Raw genomic sequence first — 26803 nt, 5'->3', positions numbered from 1 at the left:
TTTAGGGAGGAATGAAACTTCATTTTACATGACAATGACGAGAAAATCAAAATATTTCATATTTCATATAATAAAATACAAAAGAAATAGTCAGTGAATGATGTCATCAACTCTCTCATTTGGATGTAACTGGCTCGTTCATATAACTATTTTGTTGAAAATAAGCGAAACTTTAAAATGCCATAACTTTCTTATTTTAAATCCGATTTTGATGAAATGTTCAGTGTTGGGCTTGTTGAATTTTTCTCTTTTTATTCAAATCAATTTTTTGTTGGGGTGGACTTGTCCTTTAATATCCAAATACTTCTAATTTTCTTTTTTGTCCAATTTTTCTCAAAATTTAATTGATCTAACTGTTCTCTGATTTGTCAGTTGTTCTGTTGACTTGTTTTAAGGGTTTCATTTCCTACCCATTTTTCAGCATTTATCACAACCAAATTAAGTTTGCCCTTTAATGTCACAGACTGAAGGTCAAACTGAAATGGAAAACTACCAACACTATTCATGAGATCATTCTTCAAATTTGTTTGATGATCACTTGTGAATTAAATGCTCAAAGGTCACAAGTATTCTAGGGAGCTTCACAACCCTGTACAAACTTACATATCAAGTTTACTAGTACCCTTTAGAGTATTGTCATACCAAACATACTTTTGTCATAAAAACTGCACGTAAAATAAATGGGCATTTTCTACAAAACAAGGATATTCATTTACAAAACTTTAAATTGGCTGAGGTGTATAATGACTATAGATATCACTAGTTTTGGGGATGAAGAAACATTGAACTTTTTCATGTTTAGAAAAAAAAAATCCCCTTAGTTCATTTTGATGTAATCATACCATAGTTATACTATCCTAAATCTTAATTTATTTTCATCAAACATATTATGTTTAGCTGGATACAAAAAGAAAATAAAATTGAAATACCAAACAGAAATCAAGATGTTTCATGGTACAATAATTCAGACCCAGAAAAAACTTCTATATTTCATTCTTCCCTCTGTAGAATAATGTCTAATATCAACATATATCATGTGATACAATTAGATTTCTTAAGCAATAAGCCTTTTTTTAATTCAATTTGATTGAATATTTTGTCATGCAAAATGCACAATTTCATTTTCATAAAGGATAACAAATACTAAGTGTGCCCCTCCCCCAAAAAAGAAAAGAAACCCAACTTTAAAGATAATTTGTTCCTGCAGAGACACTGATCGATATCTTATATACACCATCAAAGAGACTTCTCCTTAGTTTTAATACTTGATGCATGTATAATGAATTCAGTTTAATCCTATCAAAATTTCAATATAAAAAAAAAGTTGCTGAGATAATTTGGTGAAGATTTATTTAGGATTACTCAAACTTGTGTGAAAAAAGGGATGGGTTATTAGCATTTCCAAAGTCTTGTTTGTTATGTTTCTTTCACTGATACTGTATATTATGAGCAGTGGCGGACCATGACCCGGAGGAGACAAAGCATTGGAGGGGCACAGCATCGTTCACAAACAATACAGCGCCCCTCCAATCAATTGTCTCCTACAGGTCACGCCGTCACGGTCCGCCACTGATGAGAGGGGTTGAAAATTCAAACATGAATTACTGTACAAATTGTTTCTGTCAGGTCTCAGTTTCTAATGCATGATGGCACACATGAACATCCCTGGAAATGAATTTCCATTTTTGTGGGACACACTGTAGAGTGATGAAGACAGCTAAAAACGGGTGGTTACTTACTCCCAGAACTCCACAGTAGCAGTTGTCCTAAGGCTTTCATTGGCACACTGTGTCACATTCTGTGTGGTCATTCCATCCACAGTGGTCATTAACTGAGTGGTCATCTCATTTGTTTCATTGATGGCTCCAGGAACATAGCAACATGGTGTATTCCAAACATTGTCACAATGGGACCACGGCAGTACAGATGTAAACGACATGAACATATAGTAGAATGACCAAGCCATGATGATGATATAGTAGGTGTTCAGGAACAGCAGTATCACCACACTGGCTAGACCAATGCCTGTGAACAATGGAAGATAATTAAAGGCAATATTTATGTAGTTAATATGCTGGGGGCATATTTTATCCAAAACAAATTATTCAAGGAATTTTTCTAAGTTTCCCATTTTCTTTACCAGTGTTGTCTCCTAAGAAATGTGTATAAACATTCATTTCTCATTTTAGAACCCTTATTCACTATGAGTCAATATAAAATGTAGCAAAATCAAATTCAGAAATTCATATGAAATATACTACTAAAACCAGAAACATTAACAAACAAGAAATTATATGGCAGTCTGGATATAGCAAAGTGGAATAAAAAGGGTCATTGTTTTTTTCTTTCATACTCTTGTGTTCAAAGATGTCGAATTTTCTTATTTTTTTCTAAATAAATTGTTCATGGTTTGTTTACCTTAATATAACTTTTCAAACTTCCCAAGTTGTCTGGATGAAGAGCTATCCCAGGCAGGACAAACTTGCCATTAAATAGATCTTGAAAAAAAAAACTATTCCATAATTTTCTGAATGTGAAAAAAATATTCCCTCATTTATCTTAACCTTTTTGGTGAAGTATGCAAAATAAAAAAAAATAAATGGGCCCAGATCAGGCCCTTGGGGTACACCTATGATAATATCCTGGAACATTGAAAAGGGCATTTTGATAATATTCCAAGACTTTCAAACTACTGGAGAAAAAAAGGGACTGAGGATTATGTACATTAACTCTCTCTCTCTCTTTCTCTACACACATTGGTGGACCGTGACCCGAAGGAAAGAAATGATTGGAGGAGCACTGTCTTGTTTGTGAACAATGCTGTGCCACTCCAATGCTTTGTCTCCTCCAGGTCACGGTCCACTCCGCTCCGCCACTATCTACACACATACAGAAATGGAGGAGAAAAACAGAGGGACGTTGATAAAATTGCAATAACTCAGACTGATTGTGCCTCACAAAGGACACAAGGTGGAAATGCTTCTTCTTACCTTTGAATATTGGACTGATATTCCATGCTGTTATGCCACCTTGGTTGGTATACTGACCAAGACCAATCTCCAGAATCAGAAGAGGGATCCCTCCGATGAATAGACAAATAAAATATGGGATCAAGAAAGCACCTGCACCAAAGAGAATATTAACACAATGTATGTTAGACAATGGTAAATAAGCTTAAGAAAAATTCAATTAAAATATTGATTCTTTTGTTCGGTCTTCCATACAATCATGAAATCAGACTGGAATCATTCATTCTAAAAATCAAGATTTTATGTCTGTTTTCAATTTTTATTTTCTCTATTTCATCTCAATTTGTGACCCACAAAGGAGGTTCCCAAAACAATTTAACAAAAAGGCACTGAATAAAAATTATAATTTGATAGCATTGAGCAACTTTCATTAGTCAAGTTATGCATAGGTCAGAACATATTAAAAGGATACTTATCATTGTTCACTATTTTCAAATACCCTACTGAGAAAATTAGTATCTTTCCATTTTCTTGCTATTTATTCAAACATATACTCACTAAACTATGATATTTAAATAATTTCTTGTGTTAATATCAGGACTAAATAACAATACCTTGGATAGCAAAGAAACCAAAAGCATTTTACTTCTCTCCCGAATAATTTGGGACAGATTTAGCTGTTGCATATATTCAAAAGGGCCGACACTTGAAAATTTCAACCAAAATTAATCATCTAACTGTTCAAAACATTGGTAATGTTCTTGGTCTAGCAATGAATGATAAACAAGCACAAAACTTGAACATTTACAATAAGAGGGATTTGAACAAAAAATGAATTTTGAAAATGACCACTCATGCATGGATTGACTGAACATTGCAACCCTACACAAACAATACAGACAAATTATTTGGCTAAAATCCTATAGAAAGAAAATTTATGCTTTTTAGAGTTTTTAGCCCCGGGAACTTACAATGTGTTATGCTAATTTGGTGAAAGGGACAATTTGATACAGATTTCTAACCTTTCAGAAATTATTTCCTCATTAAACATACTTTTGAAGGTGACACAACTTTTTTTTAATTCGAAACAGTGTTCATATGAGAGATTAATAATCAATAATAATAAAATAATAATAATAATAAAATAATAATAATAATAAAATAATAATAATATTAATAATAACAATTAAAAAAATAATAATAATAAATTCAACTTATTAGGCGCCATATCCATCTTGTTATTTTTACACTATTCAAGATTTTGTTTCATCTCCTTTTAAAGTATTCACCCCAAATCAAATATATATTCAAGATTAAGAGAAAGTAGCTGGGAATATCTTTGAATCCTGACTGGATTGATGTGTATAGTGCCTGAAGTGTGGTTAAGCACTCATGGTATATAAAATGCAATTTCGACAACTCCTTTGACAAATAGGTCTGTAAGTCTGTATAGTCTGTGTAAGTCTCTTTAAACAAATAGCAACAAATGCAATGTAAAGGTATGTGTGCTTCTTGCATTTAAAAAGGTTTCATATGTTTAAAGACTCAACTGAAAAAAATACCTCTATCACAGACAGTAGGCTACCTAAATCAAAGCTTATATGATTCACTTTTATTGAAAAATGATATTTGAAGGTCAAGTCCACCCCAGAAAAATATTGATTTAAATAAATAGAGAAAAATCAAACTAGCATCATAACACTTAAAATTTCATCAAAATCGGATGTAAGATAAGAAAGTTATGACATTTTGAAGTTTCGTTTATTTTTTCACAAAACATTGATATGCACAACTCGGTGACATGCAAATGAGACAGTCAATGATGTCCCTCACTCACTATTTCTTTTGTTTTTATTGTTTGAATAATATGATATTTGATTTTTTACAGATTTGACAATAAGGGCAGATGTGACTGAAGTGAACCATGTAGTATTGAACAATGCATATTCCACATGTTCAGGGGGAAAAAATTGATGTTTTACTTGACAATTACGATAAAATTAGAATATTTCATATTTCATACAATAGAATAAAGCAGAAATAGTGAGTGGATGACGTCATCAGTCTCCTCATTTGCATACCGACCAGGAGGTGCATATAACTGTTTTGAAATTAAACAAAACTTTAAAATTTAATAACTTTATTTTACATCCGATTTTGATGAAATTTTCAGTGTTATGCATGTTGGATTTTCCTCTTTTTATTTAAATCAAGTTTTTGTTGGGTTGGACTTGTCCTTTGAGTATATATCTGTTCTCATTCTTTGAGCTAAAATTTGAAGTTTTGAACTTATTGGGCCTCATGAAGTTTACATAGTACAGTATGGATATTTGTTTGAATTTGATTTTTGTCAATCATCTCTCCAACTTTTTGGTGTCATGTTTTTATTCTCTTAAAATTGTTCTTTTTAGCATTAAATCATCAACATTAAATAAATGATGCATGTATGTAGTTTCAAAGCGAAAACAACACTTTGGGAAGTAGGAGTGCCAACTTGCATTGAGTAGAGAGAAAATATATCAATCAATAAACATGACTGGTAATTCTTTTGAGTCATCATGACAATAAATCATCAGATTACTGAATTAAAAAATAACAGATAACTTGAATGAATTGATTTCTCAGTCAAATGTAAAAAAAGTTATTGTTATAACATGGAACATTTCCGTTGAAGGTCTACCATTCATTTTACAACTAACAAAGTTGATGAACTGATTATAAATCCAAAGGAAGTCACAATTATCTCCACTCCAAAATCCATGAAGAAATGTTCCTGTCATAACAAATGTCATTTCCTTTTAGTTCAGCTATTCACAAGTGAAAAGACAACTTTTCATTTTTTTTTAAAACCCAATATAAAAAGGAATAACTGGGTCAGTAATATTTTTATGGTAGATCAACTTACCAAACATTTTACCATTAATATACTACTAGTATCCCAATCCCATACTATACAATGTAAAGATATACGGGACAGACTGCCCATACTTTGTTTTTGTCATTATTACCAGGCAAGTGCTAACAGTCAATGTTAGACCTGCTATTATTAGCGCTATATTTTCACAATCAGAAGGTATCTGCACTTGAAACCAATGCAGAGTGAATTGTCTGTTATGTGCTTGGATTAGCATTTTAGGCTTTGCCTGGCATTTATACAAGATCTAGTTATAAAACCCTAAAGAGAACAAAGGCTAAATTACTTCTACAATTGACCAGCCAGTATGAAGGACATCTGGCCACTAGCTATGTATAAACTGAATCCTATTATAAACCTGATCGAAAACAAAAACAAATCCTAGGCCTATTCCTAGTTTACCATGGATAGGTACATGGTTTTACTAAGCCTATTTAAGGTCCGACATAGCCAACCAATCAGACCTTCTAATAGAAAAAAAGTTACAACCCAAGGAAAATGATAGCGGAGGCTACTTACCTCCTCCATTTTTATAACAGAGGTAGGGGAATCTCCAAACGTTTCCTAATCCGACAGAGAATCCAATCAGAGCAAGCACAAAATCTAGTCTCCCAGTCCAAGTGCCTCGACTCTTCAACTTCTTTCCCTTTGAAGTCTCTCCAACTTTGGCCTGGACCGCATCCCCGTTGGCTGACGGGTCTTGTTTCTGAGGAGGAGGAACAACGTTAGATTCATCCATTTTGTCGAGAGTATTATCCATCTTGAATACTTGCAAAAGAAACAGCTGTGATCATTTGGTTATCAGATCAGGGAAAATGTGGAATAAGAACTTAAGAAGTAATCAGCAGAAGCAAAGTACATATAGATCTACGATGAGTGTTACAGTACCAGCCAAATAAAACTTCCCTGAGGCCCGCCGACAGTTATACGGTACTATACTACTCGAGAGTTGTGTTCGACTAGTATACTAGCCATGCGCAAGCTAGCGCGACAATTACAAGTGAACTTGTTTCGCTCTAGCTAGCTCACACCTCTCATCATGTGCCCCGCCCATAATGGGGCGTGTCTGGTTAAGATACTAAAAACGGGGACGAAAAGGTTATGAAAGACTAAAAGGAAATTGTAATTGGATTTAATTATACATGTATGAAACTAATCTTTACTAGAAGAACTGAAGTGTGAATGAACCCTTATGATAAAATACAAGTTGCAACAATAAATATATAAAACACATTGTACATTAAATCCGTTGTCAATCCAACTTCTTTAGTTCTTCGAGGAACAAAAATGAATAAACATAATTTCATAATTATACAATACAACACAAAGAACAAGTGGGGATATCAGTTTGCTCATTGAATGTTCATGATGACATGCACATATAAATGTTTCATCGAGATAATGCAAATCTTTAAAATGTCATAACTTTTTTTTATTCCTTGTCCGATTTTGATCTAATTTTGATCTGAGTTTTGTTTTTCTGATTTTTCTTAATCTGTTCATATCATATTATTTTCAACCTGGACCACCCCTTAAACTTTAACTATAGGATGGGCATGAAATGAACCCTAAAAAAAATTTACATTGTGGTTTTGTTTAAAAAATTTCCTGGGGGCGCTTGTCCTTTCGGGCAGAAAATCATCTTCTGAAAAGTGTGATTCCATCTTGCTGATTAAATTCTTGCTCTTATTTTTTTTGCTTATTTTTTTCTTCGATTGGTTTCCTTTTGCTTGAAATAAAAATATACGGTCAGAATTATTGTCCGAATATTTTTTGCCCTCTCCGTCATTTATGTAATCCTGGACCTATTCAGACATGTCAAACCATTGCCTTTTCAACTCACTATTGTCTAATAGACGAATCTGAGGGGCGTATCACCGAAAGGACTAATATTTGTGTCACAGATGAATTCTTATCTTTTTATCTTTTTATCACTATAGCTTCTTAAAAAAAGGGTGTATCAGGACAGCGGACAGGTGGGTAGGGGCATGTTGCCCCCCACCTATCGGGTCCCCCAAACTGTTTTTCTTATTTAATATGAAAAGTGTCATTTGTTATTATGTCTTTTGTTCTTAGAACAGTGACCCTTTACATATCAGTCAAAGTATATAAGTACCACTTCATATTCTGATGTAGGCTAGTGATTTTTTAAAGGATTAATTTGGGACTTTCTGGAAGATTGGAAATATATATATACAAGGGCGGGAAATCCTTTGATGTAGGCGCGGATTAAGGGGGGGGGGGCGTGCCCCCCTCTTTTGAGAAGTAAAATTAAAATTTATAATGTAAAAATGTCATTGTACGAGGTGCGCCCCTTCTGCCTTGAAGACTTTTTTTTTTGCTTGTCAAATTTTTCGGGTTCGAAATATCCTTAATTTGAGAACCTTTTTTTTTTTTGGGGGGGGGGCTTGTCAAAATTTTCCTCCGAAAAACTTGCCCCGCCCCTGCTTTGATGGGATTAGAACTCAGAATTCAAATCCCAGACTATTATTTTTACTAGCCCATTTGGATACCGTAGTGTAATCTCAATATAACAGAACTGACGTCTCTTCAACCCACTAAGGTATATTTTGTTTAACTTTTGTTTAATAATATTAATAAATAATTGCTGGATTTGTAACGCGCTTTTTGCCTGATAGAAAGCGCTGCTATTATTACCCGGCTTTAGCTCGAGCTACCTTAACCGGCGCTCAGTGCATGCAAGGAATTCCTGCCGGGTACCCATTCACCTCACCTGGGTCGAGTGCAGCACAGTGTGGATAAATTTCTTGCTGAAGGGAAACACGCCATGGCTATATAGGATTCGAACCCACGACCCTCTGTTTCAAAGGCGAGAGTCCGAACCACTAGACCACGAAGCACCACATTACATTAAAGGTATTGTTTAACTTTGTGAGCAGCCGATTTAAAAAATTCTCAAACCAAGATGAAACATGTGTACAAGTGCATGTATAAGAACTAATAAACCCTGAAAACAACCATTATTGAGAATGAAAAGCGAAAACTACAAGGCAAACCCCGATTTTGTAAAGAGGCGTCTTGTAGACACCTAAATAGTACACATAAGTGTATGGGATGAAATTAAGATGGTGTTTCCGGTCACTTTATATTTCAATTTTTGAAGCACTAAATAATTATTTTCGAACGCAATTTTTTTTCTGGGCTTCATTTTTGTAACATATCACAGACACAGGTGACAAGTGTGAACTTCTAGCTCAGATTTTTTAAAAGTCAAACCAATGTTAACCAATCACTTTAAATAAAAGAAATATAGAATTTGAAATGATTCTAAATTGTTATTTGTTGACGAAACTGATCTCGTGACAAATTAAACAAGAATTCCACCAATTCATTTTCAAAATCACTCAAATATATACCTATGTTAGCAATCTTACAGTTGGCGTCTAGCTTTTCTTATTCATATTCTGACCGGGCAACTTAATTAGGTCATACTTTGTACCTATACTTTAAGTGAATCTGATGTATTTTCAATTCTTTCTGTTTCATATTTTTTTACGAACTTAACCCATGATGTATATTGCAATCTCATATTATATTCAGCTAAATTTCAGCGAAACAATCCATGAATAGTTTAATTTGCGTTTGCAGCACTCACTATCAATTCGTTGCTTATCTATGAGTTAAATACAGAAACTTTCTCTCTGACTCTGGATCACCCCCCCCCCCCTTCCCTTTCACCACATACACCTCTCAGAGAGGACTTTACAAAACTTATATCACAAAATAATGATTATGGTCTTCGGAACTTTGTTATACCTCGTCCCCACTGTCGTACGATTTGTTACGGACGCCTGCCACGATAAGCTCTAGTCTTCGTAGCTGATCGCAAACAAAATGAACCGTACAAAAAAAATTACGATAAATGCGATTGCCACGACTGATTTTGTTACGATCTAAATACGATCACTACGTTAATCCACGGTGAAGACCGAGGTTTTGATCGCTCAGAAAATCGTAAAAAGTGTTTACTAGGTTTAAAGGGCAAGTGCCTTCTACACTTTATTAAATTAATTTATTTATTAACTTTTTTAAAGGCATGTGTGTTTTTTATTTTCAGTCTTACCGTTCCTCTTAATTCCGTGAAAGATTTAAAAGGGGATTTCTTTGTCATTCTACCGTGGTACACGTAGTACTGACAACATGTGAACAAGGGGTGAAAACCACACTGGTTTCTATGGGTATGAGACTGACCAAAGGTATAGTTCGTTTGTGACAGACAGTCATCCTTTTCGAACTAGATTCGTTGTCATGGAAACCATTTCTACCTTGTTGTGCAAAAAAAATATTATTGCAATCCCGTATTCGGGTAGAGATACCGGCCTCGGGGGGGGGGGGGCACTAGCAAAAATTTTTGAATCACTTATTTGGCGCACAAAGCGCGCTCATTTGCCAGGTATGCTGACCTCATAGAGACATTTTAAGGACTGTGCCATAAAACGGATATATAATGCGAGCGCGAAGCGCGAGCTGAAAATTTCTATAGATATTCAGACCTGAAAAGGGGAAATTATAAGCAAATTTTTGTAATCATGATACATAGATCCACCTAATGATAATAGTATGTAGCGCTTAGAAACATTTGTATTAAGCGCTATATAAATGTTGCATATTATCATTATTATTACCTGTCTCACTAAAGAAACAGTGCGAGCGCGAAGCGCGAGCTGAAATTTGTGTACATATTGACCACAAACAGATTCTTTCAGGAATTCATGAAGAGCATACATAATCTCACCATATGCTAATTTTGTTACAATTACAACGAAACACATGAAGCACTTTTTTGAAGTCATTGTAATCATGAACATGGTATGCATCTCTCTAATTAAATATTGAAAGCGCGAAGCGCAAGCTGAAAATTTTTGAAAGTCAGAACCTGAAGAGGAGCATTCTAAGGCTTGTTTTTAAGAATTCACTAAGAACATAAGTATTTCTTTAACCAAATGATGCGAGCGCTAAGTGCGAGCTGAATTTTTTTTTGATACTCAGACCAGAAAAGGGGACTGTTTTTAGGAATTAAAAAAGAGCAGACATTTCTCACCAATCCACTGATGCAACCCTCAGCTGACTGGAAATGTTTTATATTTAGGGGGGCATTCACTTTTTGAAGTCATGAAGAAGAAGCATGTCACGACAAAAAATCAATCAAGTGTGAGAATATATATTTGGTGAATATGGACGAGAAAACGGGATGTTTTGTAGTACATGATTATATATCTCATTGAACAGACAACGCGAATGATGAACACATAGGCCCTAAGCAATAATGTTTCACAAAGTTATGAAAAACATCTAATGTAATATAATATAGTATATAAAACATAATATGATATCCAATAATTTATATTTCTCCCACTACGTTTCGTTTTCTTCACTCCTTTTCTTTTCCCTTTCTCCCGTTTTTTGCCAGCCAATGGAGGGAGGGGGGGGCGTGTCTCCCATGCCCCCCAGTAGTTACGCCACTGGTAGTGAAAACGTGTGACCTCCAATATATTACACGTGAATTAAATTACGCTCAGGGCAAGGTATCAGAATTACTGTACTGATTACAGAATGAATGCATGGTATCATGCCCCATTCAAGTGTTCGAATTCACAGTTCATCCTCCATCTTATGGTACTGGCGAAAAGTTTTGGGCCACCCTCCGATTTGAAAGAAAATCATACAAAAGACTGCATTCATTCAAATGTATTGATACTTGGACATCATGCTGGATGGGCTATATAGGGCAGTTCCATCACATCACACAAGCTGCTGAAGCATGTTTCCAGCCGGTTTTGATTGCACTTCTGTAAAACCTCAGTCGGTTTCCATCACGTATTCAAATATATGTAATTAACAGGTATGCATACATGTAAAGGTATAGTTATTGACAAAAAACAAACAAAGAAATTATTGCTGTAAGCAGATGACACCGTTTCGTTCCTCGACAGTAAGGAAAGTTTGCAAAATGCACTAGACAAATTCTGTTCTCGAAATATTCTGGTTTTAAGATTAACATATGACTAAAACGCAAATATTGTGTATTTGGTCTCTGAAAAAAAAAATTCAGATTGATTTGCCTGGGCCCAATATAACGTTGATTAACATGAAATTAATTATAGATATGAATTGATTTCTGTATTGATCTGTAAAATCTCCATGATTTCAATTCTGAATATAAAGTATTAAACTAAAGACAAAATAATTATCTTGCATGGGACTTGGAAAGGCGTAATATTTCTGTATTCGGTCGTGTATCTTTGTCAAGTCATTGCTTGTTTCACGATTCAATCATTTGTTCATGCCTATCCAATCCAATCCAATCCAAAAGTCATTTGATATAGCGCCTTTTCCTTTCGGTTACAAAGCGCTGCACACACACTACTCCATATTTGTTTTGGCCACTAAAACAACTGTTCTACACCTCGGAATGATCAGTTTAGTCCGTGCAATTAATTGTCCACTTAGCAGAATAGATGGGATTTAATGGCCTTCTTGAATTGTTCAACAGAGGAGGCCATCTTCACTGCAGCTGGTAGATGATTCCATAGTTTTGCAGCAATCACAGGAAAGGACGTTTCACACGTCTCTTGGAAAGGCGTTGGGTGAGCCAGATTGACGAAGATGAACGAGTAGTACGGACTTGAGAACGACGAATGAGAATGTTATCGATGTACTCCGGGCTTCTGTGGTTGAGCGACTTGAAGACTAGCAGCAAAATTTTGAAGGCTATCCTCTGTCTCACAGGCAACCAATGGAGTTCCAGTCGGAGAGGTTCTGTGCGAGTCCGAAGGGGAGCAGAGAAGACAAGCCTAGCGGCAGAGTTCTGTAGTCTCTGAAGTCGGTCTAAGTCCTTCTGGCTAAGAACGCTGAAGAGACTATTGCAGTAGTCCAGTCTGGAAAGAACATTCCATTCCATTCTATTCCATTTCCAAATCCGTCTGAACATCTTCTAAAATCAAAAACGTGTCTTTCTACAAATTTATATGGAAGGAAAAACCCGACAAAATAAGTAGGAGACAGATTGTAACTGTGAAAATGTTTGACTTAAAATGATCGAAGTTAGAACACTTTTCTAGTGCTGTCCAGGGGAGCGTTTCATGAAAGGACTTGTCGGACGTTTTATCCGACAAGTCTCATTTTATCCGACAGTAACTATAGTAACAGTGCCTCTCAGCCAATCAGAATCAAGAAAAGATGTCAGATCTGACAACTTGTCAGACAAAAATGTTCATGAAACGCCCCCCTGGGCTCCGTAACACAAAGATTAGCGACCAATCGTTATATGAATTGACCAATCAAGATCAATGTTACACGCGCATTTGAAGCAAAATACTGACTAGGAACCAATAGGAAGTGTTCTTTCATAAATGCTATTCATCGCAAACCTTTTTGTTATACGGAGCCCTGGATTCATGTGAAGAAGTTTCTCATTTAATGTATGCCTCTTTGAAACCTTTAGTAACATTAGAATGGGTTAAAGGGGATACATATTTTACTAAACTATATCACTAATGATCTAAAACAGTTTTTGGATGGAAAGCTTAATTATAGTTTCCTCCTTTATTCGAAATGTTCAGTGTACTTTTCTTCTTTTTTTTTGTTAGGCAGGCTATTCCTTTATGGTACATCTGATGTAAAAATTGGTTGAAAGGTATATTTCTTAAAAGAATGGTGGGCCAAAGCATTAGATTTATCAACGATTTATTAGATGTAAAAGGAAAACTTTTGGAAAGAGAAGAGTAATAAAAAGATTTTCAATTAAAATTCAGTTTCTTCATTGTTATGCCCTATGTCAGATCAGTAAACGTAAGTGTAATGCTCAGTTGAATACGTGTAATGTGAAATCTAATGAACCATTATGTCTTGTTTATCACACTTTTGTGACGGTACGTTTTTACTTCTTTTTGACAAAAGCAGCACAGTCTGCATAGATCCATGAAAATCATGCCAAAACGAAGTAAATCCCGATTCGTGTAAATAGTCCCGTCTAACAATTTGAACTGAAATTCCCTCAGTTTACCATGTTTACTGTTCAAAGTACATTCTCTTGGCCCAAGAAAAATGTTTTCAATATCTCTAATAATACACAAACTAAATGCTTCTTTTAACTGATAAACTACAGTGACTTCTAAGTAATTTGGAATTGAGAATAGTCCTATATAATCTTTTTGAGACGAGTTCACTTACATGGACAGTTTTGTCCGAAACAATGAATAAAATTTCTTCCAGATCTATTCCCTTTTTATTTTCATCTGTGAAATGCATTTGCCTTTTACACACGGCCTCCTCATATTTATAATCAAGAAACATCTTAGTTCGCTTAACTTTGTCTTTTCCTCTCCATAAAAAAATCACAGATCAGTTCATCAAGTTTCTGAAATACTGAATGCGGAATTGGATTGAATGACGTTATAATCTATTGGATGAAAGGTTTTTACAATAGTATTTTACCACTGATCTTTTACCAATTTTAAATCTCTTTGTTTCCACCACGAGAGGGAGTTTTTGATTTTGCTCGATTTTTTTATATAGTTCATACTCTCTACTCTCTTTTACATGAATGTCTACGCTAAAAAAAAACTGATATTTTTTTAAATGGTACTACTTCTCCGATAGGAGGTGTCCCCTGTTCTTCTTGATTACCATTGCCAAGTAACATTACATAAGTCTTTTCTTTATTCATTTTTGATCCAGATACACTTATTTCTAAATGGTTCATTCCCTAATTGTTGAAACTAGACATCAACAACCTTCAACAATGTCATTTTCTCTCCAGGTGTTTAAATTCACAAATTCCACAAAGAAATTCGTGATATGTTTCAAGCATACATCATTTTGATACCCGCTCGAATATTCAAATGTTTATTCCCAAACAAAGAAAAATAATCTTCCAACACAACATTCGTTATAGTGGCCTCAAAACATGGAAAAAACACCAAAAATTGCTTTTGTCACCCATTATCTTTCATCTTTCGTTTCCTTTTTAGTGAGTTTCTGAAACTTTATACAATAAACAAGTTTCATTTCCTTTTGACTTTAAAGGGCACGTCCACCTAAAAAAAAAACAAAATTTGATTTTTATCAATAGGAAAAAATCACAAAAAGTTATGCACAATTTAGTTGCATAGAAATGAGAGAATCGATGATGTCCATCACTCACTATTTCTTTTTTTTTATTGTTTTGAATTATACAATATTTCAATTTTTTACAGATTTGACAAAAGGTCCAAATTAACTGAACCATATAGTATTAAAGAATGTTAATTCCACTAGGGAGGAATTAAACACCATTTTGCTTGACAATGAGAAAATTAAAATATTTCATATAATAAGATACAGAAGAAATAGTGAAAAGCAAAACTTGAAAATATCATAACTTTTTTTTAATTTCACATCCGATTTTGATGAAATATTCAGTGTAACATTATTTTGTTGGATTTGTCCCTATTTATTAAAATCAACTTTTTGGGGGTGGACGTGTCCTTAAAGATAACATGATAATATGAACCATGGACGATTGTGGTTACGGCATTTATATTTTGCCCCGACTGATACAGCTGTTGAGCACTTAGCCTTTATTCAGTTAATATCACATTTTTCATACATGCAAGGGTAAAGAATAAAATATACAAAATAAAGTGAAGTACATGTATACAGCAATATAACAAATGAAATATTATACATTGTGATAAACATTCATGTCTGCCTCCCCGCTCACGTATCCCTCTCTTGTTCTCTTTCTTCTCTTATATTCTCTGCCCTTTGTTTGTATTTGTTTACTGTATTGTATTTATGTCTATCGGCGTATCCCGCAAGAACAACCATCCGACCAACCTTGCCCCTTCCATGAGCAATCATGTATCACGCGCGCTATTTCCTTTGTCAAATACATGCTTAACGATTTTGTACATTTTAAAATGTTATCCGGGAAGGTTAATTGGTGAAAATATTATGAAATTTGGTGGGATCTATAGGTGGAATGGTGAATAATCAATATTAACATATTCACACATCGACATCACATAAGCTATCCTTTGCCGACGACGCGTCCTACGCGGCGTCCTATAAAGGCCAAGGTCACAACCGCTAAAATTACCCTGTTCAGCGACCCGGGCGGTGAGTTTTTAGTCAATTTCGCCCGGGCACGGAGGCCGTCTGGTACCACTGGTTTGAGGGGGGGGGGGCATCATTAAGATTTTGCGTGGAGATAACTTCTGGCAGCGCCTGCTCACTTTTCACCCGCCGTCCTAAATACGTTCGGTGCACGGGCGGTCGCCGTCCGAGCGCCGACGTAATACCCCCATCTCACTAGATGGCGATTCCGCTGCGATCGTCAAAAATCGACAAAGCGTGGTATATCGTAGCTTGAACGTGGCTTGATCTTTTCAATCTTCTCCGTCGTACCTTGATCTTTTCTGAAGCGGCAAGGATCGCCATCATCTTCCTGGTCGCCACAAAATTTTGAACATGTTCAAAACTTACGTAGCGAGATCGCGGAGGTGCTAAAGCGCATCATAATCAAGTCAAGAGCGTATTACAAACGACATATTCGTAGCTGTAACGAAGCTCCAACGCACAAAGCGTAGTAGAAGCGCATAAAAAGCGGCACCGATCGCCCGTGTTTTTCAGGCCCGTTCCCAAGACAATTCTGCTGCGCTGCTTCCGTTTACGAGGCGACTGCCTTGCGCTCGACACGCTTCACACCGTTTCCACCATGACGCTTTCCCTTTGGGTGGCATGTGGCACACGTTCTCAGCCCGCTGCAGGCATTCGCGTTGCGCTTTTGCTGCGCCGCTGATGACTGGCCAGCGATTGAGCAGCGACCGTCTGCGCTGCTATGAAACAACGTGCCGATGGTAGCGGATTATCACATTTTCAACAGATTACGAGGCGACACCACGACGTTTTCAAATATACTTCCCAGAAAAAGGACCAAAAAGGGAAGCTGCCCAATCTGTTATGCCGGCGGTCCAAGAGGAAGCGAACAAGAGGTTATGGTGGTGGTAGAGGAGGAGGAGGTATAGTAGGATGAAAATCTAACTGCTGAGCCAGCTTGAAAGAGAGAAAAAAAGACGCTCGCATGTCTTGATGACGAAATGGGTTACCTCCGCAAAAATATATAAATTGAATATGTTTTAAAAATAGAATGAATTCTAACTACAGTGACAGTAAACAATATTAAAATTTTAATGATTCGATCACTGATGTATTGATTGGGAAAGCACACTTTATGGGGATTCTGGCATTGTGCCCCCCCCCCCCTTATGAGTGCTCTCACATCAGTAGACTACTTCTTGAAAGCAAATTTGAAAGGAATTTACCTAACAATTTTGAGTGACAAACTTTTGTGGAAAAAAATAAACAAAATATAAAACATTTTTATGCTCTTTTATGAAATTCTGGATGCATCCCTCATATTAACTATTAGGCTCATCGACATCTTTTGAGTAAAATTTTAATATATATTGTATATTATGACTTAAGTGACAGCCAGGATCGGACCCAGTATCTTTTTGGCCTCCTCCTTCTACTGTCCTCGTATCAGGTCCTCGTATTCAACTTCTAATTGAAGTTGTTGTATAATGCTAAGATGTATAAGTCAAACCGAATTCTGGACATCCATCTTGGTCGGAGGTTGGCAATCGACTGAAAAATGTCTCATGTGCCGCGATCAATATGCCGATTGCTTGAAATCGTTTCAAGAGACCATCATGAACGTAACACAATCGTTCCATTCGTAGCACCACCGTACCGAGGTCCTAATTAGCGTATGGGCCTCGTTGTACGGTCGCTTTAATCACAGAAGCAGCGCATCACATCTGCCTCAAATCGTGGCAAGAGAGTGGCAGCGTCGTATTACCAGCGTATTACCATCGCCTTCAGCGCAGGTCCGTCGCAGTGAAGTTGCAGTGCAATCGCCTCGCAGGCTAAAAATAGAATTCGAGGACGATTCTGCTACGCTTTTCGGGATTTAGACAGATCGCCATGGTCGCCATGATTGCCATCCTAGTGAGATGGGGGCCTTAAATCGGTACTCTGGCAATTCGATGACGGTGCCCCGGCAGCAATTTCTTTATTCAGTCACCAACTTGTGCACCCGAGAGGGCAGTGGGAATGACGATAATTTATAATGGGCTGTTTTGAAGGCTTCGAATCAAAATATAAATCCTGGACTTTTGTATTTGTTTCAGGGCGAGACTCGAACCTGCATCCATATGCATATGGATTCGACTGCAGGACTGACTTACTGATTGAGCCTCATCAATAACTGGTCGATGGGTCGGAAATTACGACATATCCTAGTGTTTCGTGTTCCGTGGATATTTCGCAATTATCTTTTGTGTTTAAAGACCATTGCCACTGAAAAAACAGCGCTTATACATGTCACTTCTAACCAGATTGTTTGTTCTTTTCATTTAAAGGGGGTTTCAATTTCAATTTTCAATTTTTATTTCCAATTTCAATATTTTCAATTTGTATATCCAATTTCAAAAATAGTGTACATTTACAAATTTACATAATACAGCAACAGTAGCATGATTATAGAACGCGAACATCAAAAGACATATAGAGCATAAGAAAGCAGGAAAATGGTTTAGACTAAACAACATAAAAAAGATGGAAAGGGTGAGCAAGATTAAAGCCAGGATTTAGGCTTGTATTATGATATTCCTGGTAATTTTATTTTCTTGCTTGTTTATTGAATAAAATGGATAATAAATACTCACGGGGACTGGTGACCAGCCGGATTCCTGGGAGAACACTGTCATCTCTTTTGCTTTCAGTCGTCTTTTGATCTCGTTAAACTGTTATTATCATCAGTCTGTATAGGAAGATAATTAATGTACAAATGTATCTGAATACAAAATCCAAAAATAAACTATTAATGACTTCATAAAAGTTGTATCATTATACAATGTAAGGTTGAAATCAACTGAACCATTTATCATGCAGGGAAATGGCTAAAAACAGCTATACTTTTCGTCGAGTTTTACTTGCTTAGTTGGTGATTTGGTGGTGATTTTTTTTTTTTACCTGATTGCTAAGAAAGCATGAAGATATTTCAAATCGGTTGGTTTATTTTCATTTCAACTCAAGTAAATTTAGCAATAAAAGAAATCATTAGATATAAGTGAATATACAAATATACAGTATGACATAGATAAATAAATATTTACAACAGACACTAAACAATATGATAATCGTATTATTAATGATATTTAAAATGAACTAGATAATCACGATAATAATAACTGTAGAATATTTATGATAAAGCATTTCGCATATAACTCCTTTCATTCATCTTTACTATTTGAATAAAAGTTGAGGGATCCACTAAAAAGCAGGGCTTGTTGAGTGTAGATTCCTCAAAATGCAAGATATAAGAAAAAATTAAAGAACGAGAAAAAAATACTAAAAACTAAAACGTCTTATGATATTGTGATGAATGGAGTTCAGAAATGATGGATGGAGAGTGAAAAGAAATGTAACCGAGAAGGTGGAAACAAAGGGATTGTCTTGTGGATTAGCGTGGGTTTAGATTTCCGTGATTAGTTTAAAAAGTAAATATAGAAGATTATATAGGAGCCCCCATCGCCATACCGATAATTCATTATTTTAACAATTTCATGTAGAAGTTCGGAATTCACACCCCCTCTCTCTCTCTCACACACACACCTACGCCCCCCCCCCCCAAGCGGTGGATCCACAACGTAAAAACTCTGTTTAATATTCTATTAAGCACGTTGCTTAAGCCAGTCATTCTATCAAACAGCTATCATTTAAATCGGTTTTTTAAAAGTTGTTTAAAAAAAACAACGCACCATTGAGGGAGCTGGAAGTTTGGGTTGATTTAAAAAATCCTTTCTTCTTTGAGTAAAGTTTTTTTTTCCTCATTGAAACAAGTTTATAAATTTTTGGCACCTTTCAGATGATTTTGTCAGTGGACCAAGTTTTTTTTACTCTGATGGTTAGTCGAGGTTTTTTGTTTTTCATGTAGAAGTCAAGTTTGATTTTTTTTTTTTTTGGGGGGGGGGACTTCCACCCCCCTGGATATCTAATGGTGTGTCCCTTAGAATGACGGCACGTGCAAGTGTTTTGCTGTGCAGGGAGAAAGGTCTCCAACCCTATAATAAAATGAGGTATATCCCTTTGGGAAAAGAGAAATGAGAACGGTGTTAAACAATTGATAATATTGTTATTTTCATTTATCTATTTAATTTCTGGAAAAATGGAAAAGTGGAGTGTCTGTTAAATCTAGCGTAGAAAAAAAATGCAGTTGCTTTTAGAGTTATGATTCAAGGCTACATCGGCAGGTGAACGGACGGACGAATCGACGGACTTCTTTTATCTAGCATATTCATCTCCATGGGAGGGACATCCCCCCCCCCTCAAAAAAAAACCACCGCATAATATTCAACTGAAGGTGTGTTACATAGAGATAATATCTCTGGTATGTTACAAAAGCGCCCTCTACATGTAGATGCATTCTGAATGAGGCATTGAGTGTGCTGCCTGGATTCTCAGGGCATACTCAGGGTGACTGTGAGGGCATTGCTTTGCAAAGAAAGGTTATTCCTCATGAAATCATGCATTGTTTTTACGTAGCTGAATGTTTATGGCAGCTGTCTAGACTTGAAAAAAAAATCTCACTCGGTGATCGTGCCTGCTATTGGAATTTTGTCCTTGCTTTCAACCTCTTTCTATTCATTTTTACAGGTATCATCCCACTCTAAAAGGTATTTATTCCGACAGAACAACATTTCAACTACATTGTGGTGAAATGTGAAAGAAATCTACTGACGCCAAGTATGTTTTTTATGTTCCTGTTTCGGCGGCGAAAAAAATTAGAGACGCCGCTGCGTCTCTAATTTTTGGTAGTGTTGTTGGACACTTCCATGTGCCAATATATGCACATTGTTGCTTTCTATGAGTGCACCTTGGTCCCAATTAAGGTCACTACTTTTGTTTTAAAATATAAAGGAATACATAAGAATTTGATAGGCGATTTGTAAACTTAAACAACCATAACTTTCTTGTTACTAAGGCTATTGAAATGAATGAGGTATTAAATGAAAGGTCTGATGAGCTCCAAATGATGCTATGAAGCAAACATCCCATTTCTCAAATTTATTTTTGTAGCATAGTGTGAGTGGACCAAGTTTGTTTACTCTGATGGGACCGACCACTTACTCGGCCTTATACATGAAGCTGATTTCACGCTTTGAAATTAAAGGGATGGTCCGGGCTGAAAATATTTCCGTCTAAATAGATAGAGTAAAATTCACAAAGCAAAATGCTGAAAATTTCATCAAAATCGGATGGCAAATAACTAAGTGATTGAATGTTAAAGTTTATCAATATTTTGTGAAAATAGTAATATGCACATCTTCATGAATAATCATTAGGTGGGCTGATGATGTCACATCCCCCACCTTCCTTTTTCTTAAATCATTTACATGAAATCATAAATGTTTCATTTTTTTTCTAACGTATACGCAAGTGATGTGTCTCCATTATGATGAAATAAGTTGTGGCAATAAATAACTAATGTACTTAATCAGTTGTCAATCAAATTGTTTGAGTTTTTGGTAGAACAATTTTGAATAAACCTAATTTGATGTAATAAAATACAAAAGAACAAGTGGGGATATGACTATGAAATCGTCAGCCCAACTAATGAATATTTATGAAGACATGCTTAGAACTGTTTCACCGGAATATTCAATGCTATAACTTTGTTATTTGTTCTCCGATTCTGATCAAATTTTCAGCATTTTGCTCTGTGAATTTTGCTCTATTTATCGAGATATAAATATCCCCAGCCTGGACCATCCCTTTAAAAGTAAGGGATATGCCTCTACTGCAGTAATCTATTCTTTTTGAAGTGGGTTGAATGACTCATAGAGGGGGACTATTCAGAACTGACGAGGACGAAGAAGACGACGATGGAAAGAGAGTATTCATTTCAGAGGAACTAGCGCCAAACTCAACAGAAAACCTTACGCTTTGAATCAGCGACATGGCATTCTCCCTGATTGAAAATGCACAATCAACAACCATGGTTCATGATAATTTCAAGGAGTTATTTCTTGTTGGGAGAGGTTATATGCACGCTACCTTGTTGTCTAATAACTTATGACCAAAAATAATACACATAAGGGTGATTCCATACGTGTCGTACGGGACATTTAGAGAACATTTGACAGTTTTTGACAAGAAAAAAAAAATGTTCCAGTAACTATAGGTGATCATCAAGTACTACCAGAGTGTTAGAAAAACCAAGACTTAACATGACTTGAATTCACATTCTGTATAATACAGATTTAAAATAGTAATGTGTCGTAGACGTACGGACGCAGAAAAAGTGGCTTTTTTAGAAACCTCAAGTTTGTACTCAAAAGTCTGTGAGTTGGGTAAATAAATTTCATAGGACCTGAACTCAAATTGACACTCAATTACCCAAGAACAAACACATTTATACAAGAAAGCAAAATAAACATTCATGAATATATAAAACAAATTATAATTTTCGAGAACATTGTGGCGTACGGGACATTCAAAATGTGTCGTACGGGACATCTCTAAATTGAAGCCAAACTTTCTTATTTTATGTCACTTTGACTTCTTCAATCACATTATTTGGCTGATGATAATGATAATCCTATCAAACTAAGACATTCATTAGGTTAGAAACCGCTATTAGCTGAATATTTCTGTCAATATATCATAAACAAAATAATGTGTCGTACGGGACAATTGTGTGTCGTACAGGACACTTGTGTGTCGTACGGGACAATTGTGTGTTGTACAGGCACTTGCATGTTGTACTGGGCAGCCTGAATAAAAAAAATGAACTTTTTATCAATCAGAAGGAGCATTGCCCCTAAATTCTTCATTTTTTATGAAAAATCTTTTAATAAGTAGTCATTCGGGACAATATAATTAAGTAACCTCAATATATACAATTGGGAGCAATATGTTATAATTTTTTCATGATGGGAAATGTACAAGTGTTCACAGCATTTAGAGCTGAAAAACTTGAGGTTTGTGTGAATTTTTTTTAAGGTAATTAATTGATGATTTCCAAACACTATTTAAACAATGAATGAATGAAACTTTGTGTAAATTATGGGGCTAAAATGTTATAATTTTTTTTATATAAAATGTATATCTACATGATATATGTCACTTGTAATTCCACAATTTTTTTTTTTCTAAAGAAATGCGGTTCTACTTTTTCAAACCCATCTGCATTTCATGAAACCATATGGTTTGTCTTATTTTCAAGATTTTTTTTACAACTTGAAAAAGGTAAGGAGTTTCAATACTGTATATAAAAAATAGTGATCATCAAGGGAAGTCCAAATAGATGATCATGGTGATTGATATGTATTTTTTTACATCTTATAATAATTCCACATTAGCATACAAGAGGAAGTCATCTTCCAGGCTAGGTTGAAATAATTATAAAAGTTTTCTTTTCATGCTCAATGAAAAGAAATTAACCTGCTCTGATCAGTGAAAATCACCAGTTTAGCTGAAGGGATTCACAAAAGAATAAGCCTACATGAAATTAATTAAAATGTTTAGAATCACCTATTTCATGTTCTATGGAGATAAACAAAGTACTTTTTCAGTTCACTTTATGTTAAATCAATTAAATGAATTTAAATATGCCTACTATTTATGGTTTCTGAATCCAAATCCTGCAATTTAATGCATTATATATGGTGTGTCGTACGGGACATGTCCCGTACGACACAGCGTGTGTCGTACGGGACAACTTTTAATAGGACCATAATTGAAAAATGACGGGACAACAGTTATTAGATCCTTATGGGATAAATCGATCACCCATGGGTCATCAAAAACAAAATTGTAGGAAAAACTTTTGCATTGTCATGTGTCGTACGGGACATTGCCAAAAATAGGTTCGGAAAAATAAGGGCTGCCCCTATTATGGATCATGAAAATGTTGTAGATATTATTTTGAACCATCAATGATATATCATTCTATTGACCTGCAATATTTTCAATCTTCTCTTGCTTTGCAAATAATTGTTTCAGGCGGTGTTTGTACTTGACTATTCAATGAGCAAAATTATTGAAAATTTAAAATTCCATTGTTCCCCGCAATTAAAACTATATCTGTCTTCACTTTTGGTTAAAACTTATAATTTTCATAAAATTTAGGTATCATAGTAAAATATTACACTACTTATGACTTATTGAAAGCATGTTGAAATTTATGATATTTTTGAAGTTCTAGTGTGGAATCGCCCATAAACTGCACTATCATTCATTTCTTTATTACATTATTATCATTTGGGGGTGTTAAAGAAAAAGAAGATAATAAATGTTTTGATTGTAAAAATCTAACTGTGCTCGATAAAGAACATGTAAAAAATATGATATAAATTGTGTCCCAAGTAACAATTGGTTTTGAAACAATATTCCTCCATTTGTTTTGTGAAATAGGAGCTTTCAAGATTTCACCAACACATAATATATATATAAATATACACATAAATATATATTTTATAAATAAATTTACATCTTTTCTTTATGCCTTGTTCATGCTAGTTTCCTCTTAGTAATATTTTTTGCAAACATATTTCCATTCGCAGATATAGCAGATATGATAGAATAATAACCAAGAAAGGTACAATGGATATCTGTTTTGGTACCATCCGCAATATGTCTTTTTGTATTTTATCACATGAAACAAAAAAACCATGATTTTCTCCTCATTATCATGTGAAACAGTTTTTTTGGGGCAAAACAAAAATAATAACATTCTTTCTAAAAGTGCACGCTTACCATTTCCCCTATAAAAATGAAAATGAAAAACAATAAAACATAACTAGATAAATCGTTTTACCGTATCACGTGCAGACCTTGATACGAAATAAATTATTTATGAAATCATTTATGTCATTGGCTGGCTTGCTTCGCTCGCTTTCCGATTTCCCGGATCATTGCTCCCTTGAAATGATTGCGACAAAGGAGACGAAAACACCCACTTCCTCGGTCTCTTTTCATCATTTTCCCTCCTAAAAACCTTGTCCAAATTTACTAAATATGGTGCTTGATTGTTTCAGCTGCATCGAGCTTTAGCTCAGTATTTTGATTTTTCTTGATTCTATATACTCCTTCATTAATATTTAACTACTTTAAAAGGGGATGGTGTAAAATATTAGACTCATACATAGAGCATCGTGGGCGGTGCTATAGCTTGAATAGTGAGTGTTTCTTCTAAACACGGATTCGCTATAGCTCTTTATATTTTAAGTCCAATATCCTCCCAAACCCTTCCCCGTGCCAGTTGCCTCCCCTCCCTATATTCGCTATGGAATTGAGAAGGAATCATCTTTAGTCTTTTAAGACATGGATAAAGAACATTCTTCATTGTCTGATCACAGGGGCGGTGCTATACGGGGGGGGGGGGGGGGGAGGGGGAGATCACCATCCCCTTTGATTCTTCAAGAAATGGAAAACGAGGGGGGAGAGGAACATATCAACTCCCAATACGTAGGGGAAGGCGGGGTAAGTTGTGACACTTTTTGCATTTTGCATGTTAGAATTGATATGACTAGTACTATTGTAGAAATAAGTACCTTGCCTTTAAATTTGATTCTTGGGAAATGTTTTTCACCTACATATAACTTTCTACCCCCACACTGAAAGTCATCATGACCTTTGAAAAAACTGATGTCAAATGGCTCAACTTGCCCCGTATATGGGGTAAGTTGTGCCACCGTCTGGGGTAAGTTGAGCCACAAAAACTACGTACAAAATGTATGGGGGGAGAACCAGCATGTCAATTTTTTGTTTAAAGTCTTTTCACTTGCCAATTCTCTATAAATACTAACATCCTTTAAAAGGAAAAGAGCAGTCATGTAAATTTGCTCCTTTCAGCCTGCATTTCAATCGATTTTTATGGTTTGTTTTTTAAGATACATTACCATAGGAATTACTATGGCTCAACTTGCCCCATGCTGTTTGGCTCAACTTACCCCAGTCCGAACTTAGTGCGATAATTTTGTATCCACACATTTATTATGCATCCATTATATAAACGACTATGACAAGAATGAAGATCCATACCTGTACTAACAATGTTGTTATCATGTCTTTACTATATTTAAAGACGTGTGTGTGTATAAAGCACTTATCTATTTCACACTCTTTTTTACTTTTTTGGCTGAAATTCATACTTTTCCCCTCTAAAAAACTACTTTGTGTTTCAAAGTGGAAAACAATGTGGTGGGGTTAGGGGTTATGTATGGGTCATCAATACATGACACCACCATAATAACTGACTCATTTATTATTGGCCTGGGGCTGGTGGCTCAACTTGCCCCTATGCTCAACTTACCCCGCCTTCCCCTACTCCTTTTCGGAGATTATGCAACTGCGCGCATTTTTACATCACCGGTATACATGACATGATGGTATAATGATCTCGACAACTTTCCTCCACCATTAAAAAAATGAAAAAGATCCTCGTTCTAGATTTAAGAAAGGAACATTTCCTTTCCATTCCATGTAAAATCATGCCCTCGCATGAAAAAAAACTCCGTCGCCGTTAGCTTAAACTTTACAATCCAATGACATTTTTTGCACTAAATCATGCATGATATCCATTGATTTGTCGCACTGTGCTCGATTGTCTTTTAATTTGTTTATGTTCAACTTGACAGCGGCGCGTTTTGCGTTACTAATGGAAATCCTTGATCCAAGACAAGGATGCATGGTATGTAAGCTTTTCATACATATATCCATCTTGATTAATTAATGTTCGGCTGTATATTACCACTGCAATTCAACTGAGAAAAATATTTGACCCCCCCCCCCACATTCTGGCCCACATTATCAAGACAACGCACGCCCCTATACTGGCTGCAGCAGT

The 26803-nt window shown here is 35.5% G+C and overlaps 1 protein-coding gene across 3 annotated transcripts in view; it reads right to left on the bottom strand.

Moving 5' to 3' along the window:
- The window catches only part of LOC121418237 (sodium- and chloride-dependent GABA transporter 2-like), a 74386-nt gene that overhangs the window by 35834 nt on the left and 11749 nt on the right, over positions 1–26803 (bottom strand). For 2 of the 3 annotated variants that reach the window (XM_041611986.1, XM_041611985.1), the window contains exons 2-5: positions 18618–18712; positions 6403–6589; positions 2991–3122; positions 1740–2025 (exon numbers count right to left, since the gene is read on the bottom strand). In XM_041611986.1, coding sequence (XP_041467920.1) covers positions 1740–2025; positions 2991–3122; positions 6403–6589; positions 18618–18659 — 647 coding nt within the window. In that variant the 5' untranslated portion in view covers positions 18660–18712. Of the gene's footprint in view, positions 1–1739; positions 2026–2990; positions 3123–6402; positions 6851–18617; positions 18713–26803 lie in introns of those variants that run through there. The other variant, XM_041611984.1, reaches the window with a different exon arrangement.

This window comes from Lytechinus variegatus, chromosome 7, assembly GCF_018143015.1.
Source record: "Lytechinus variegatus isolate NC3 chromosome 7, Lvar_3.0, whole genome shotgun sequence".
In the NCBI taxonomy this organism is placed as follows: Eukaryota; Metazoa; Echinodermata; class Echinoidea; order Temnopleuroida; family Toxopneustidae; genus Lytechinus; species Lytechinus variegatus.
The sequence above is the reverse complement of the archived record's forward strand: the minus strand, read 5'-3'. Positions and strand labels throughout refer to the sequence as shown.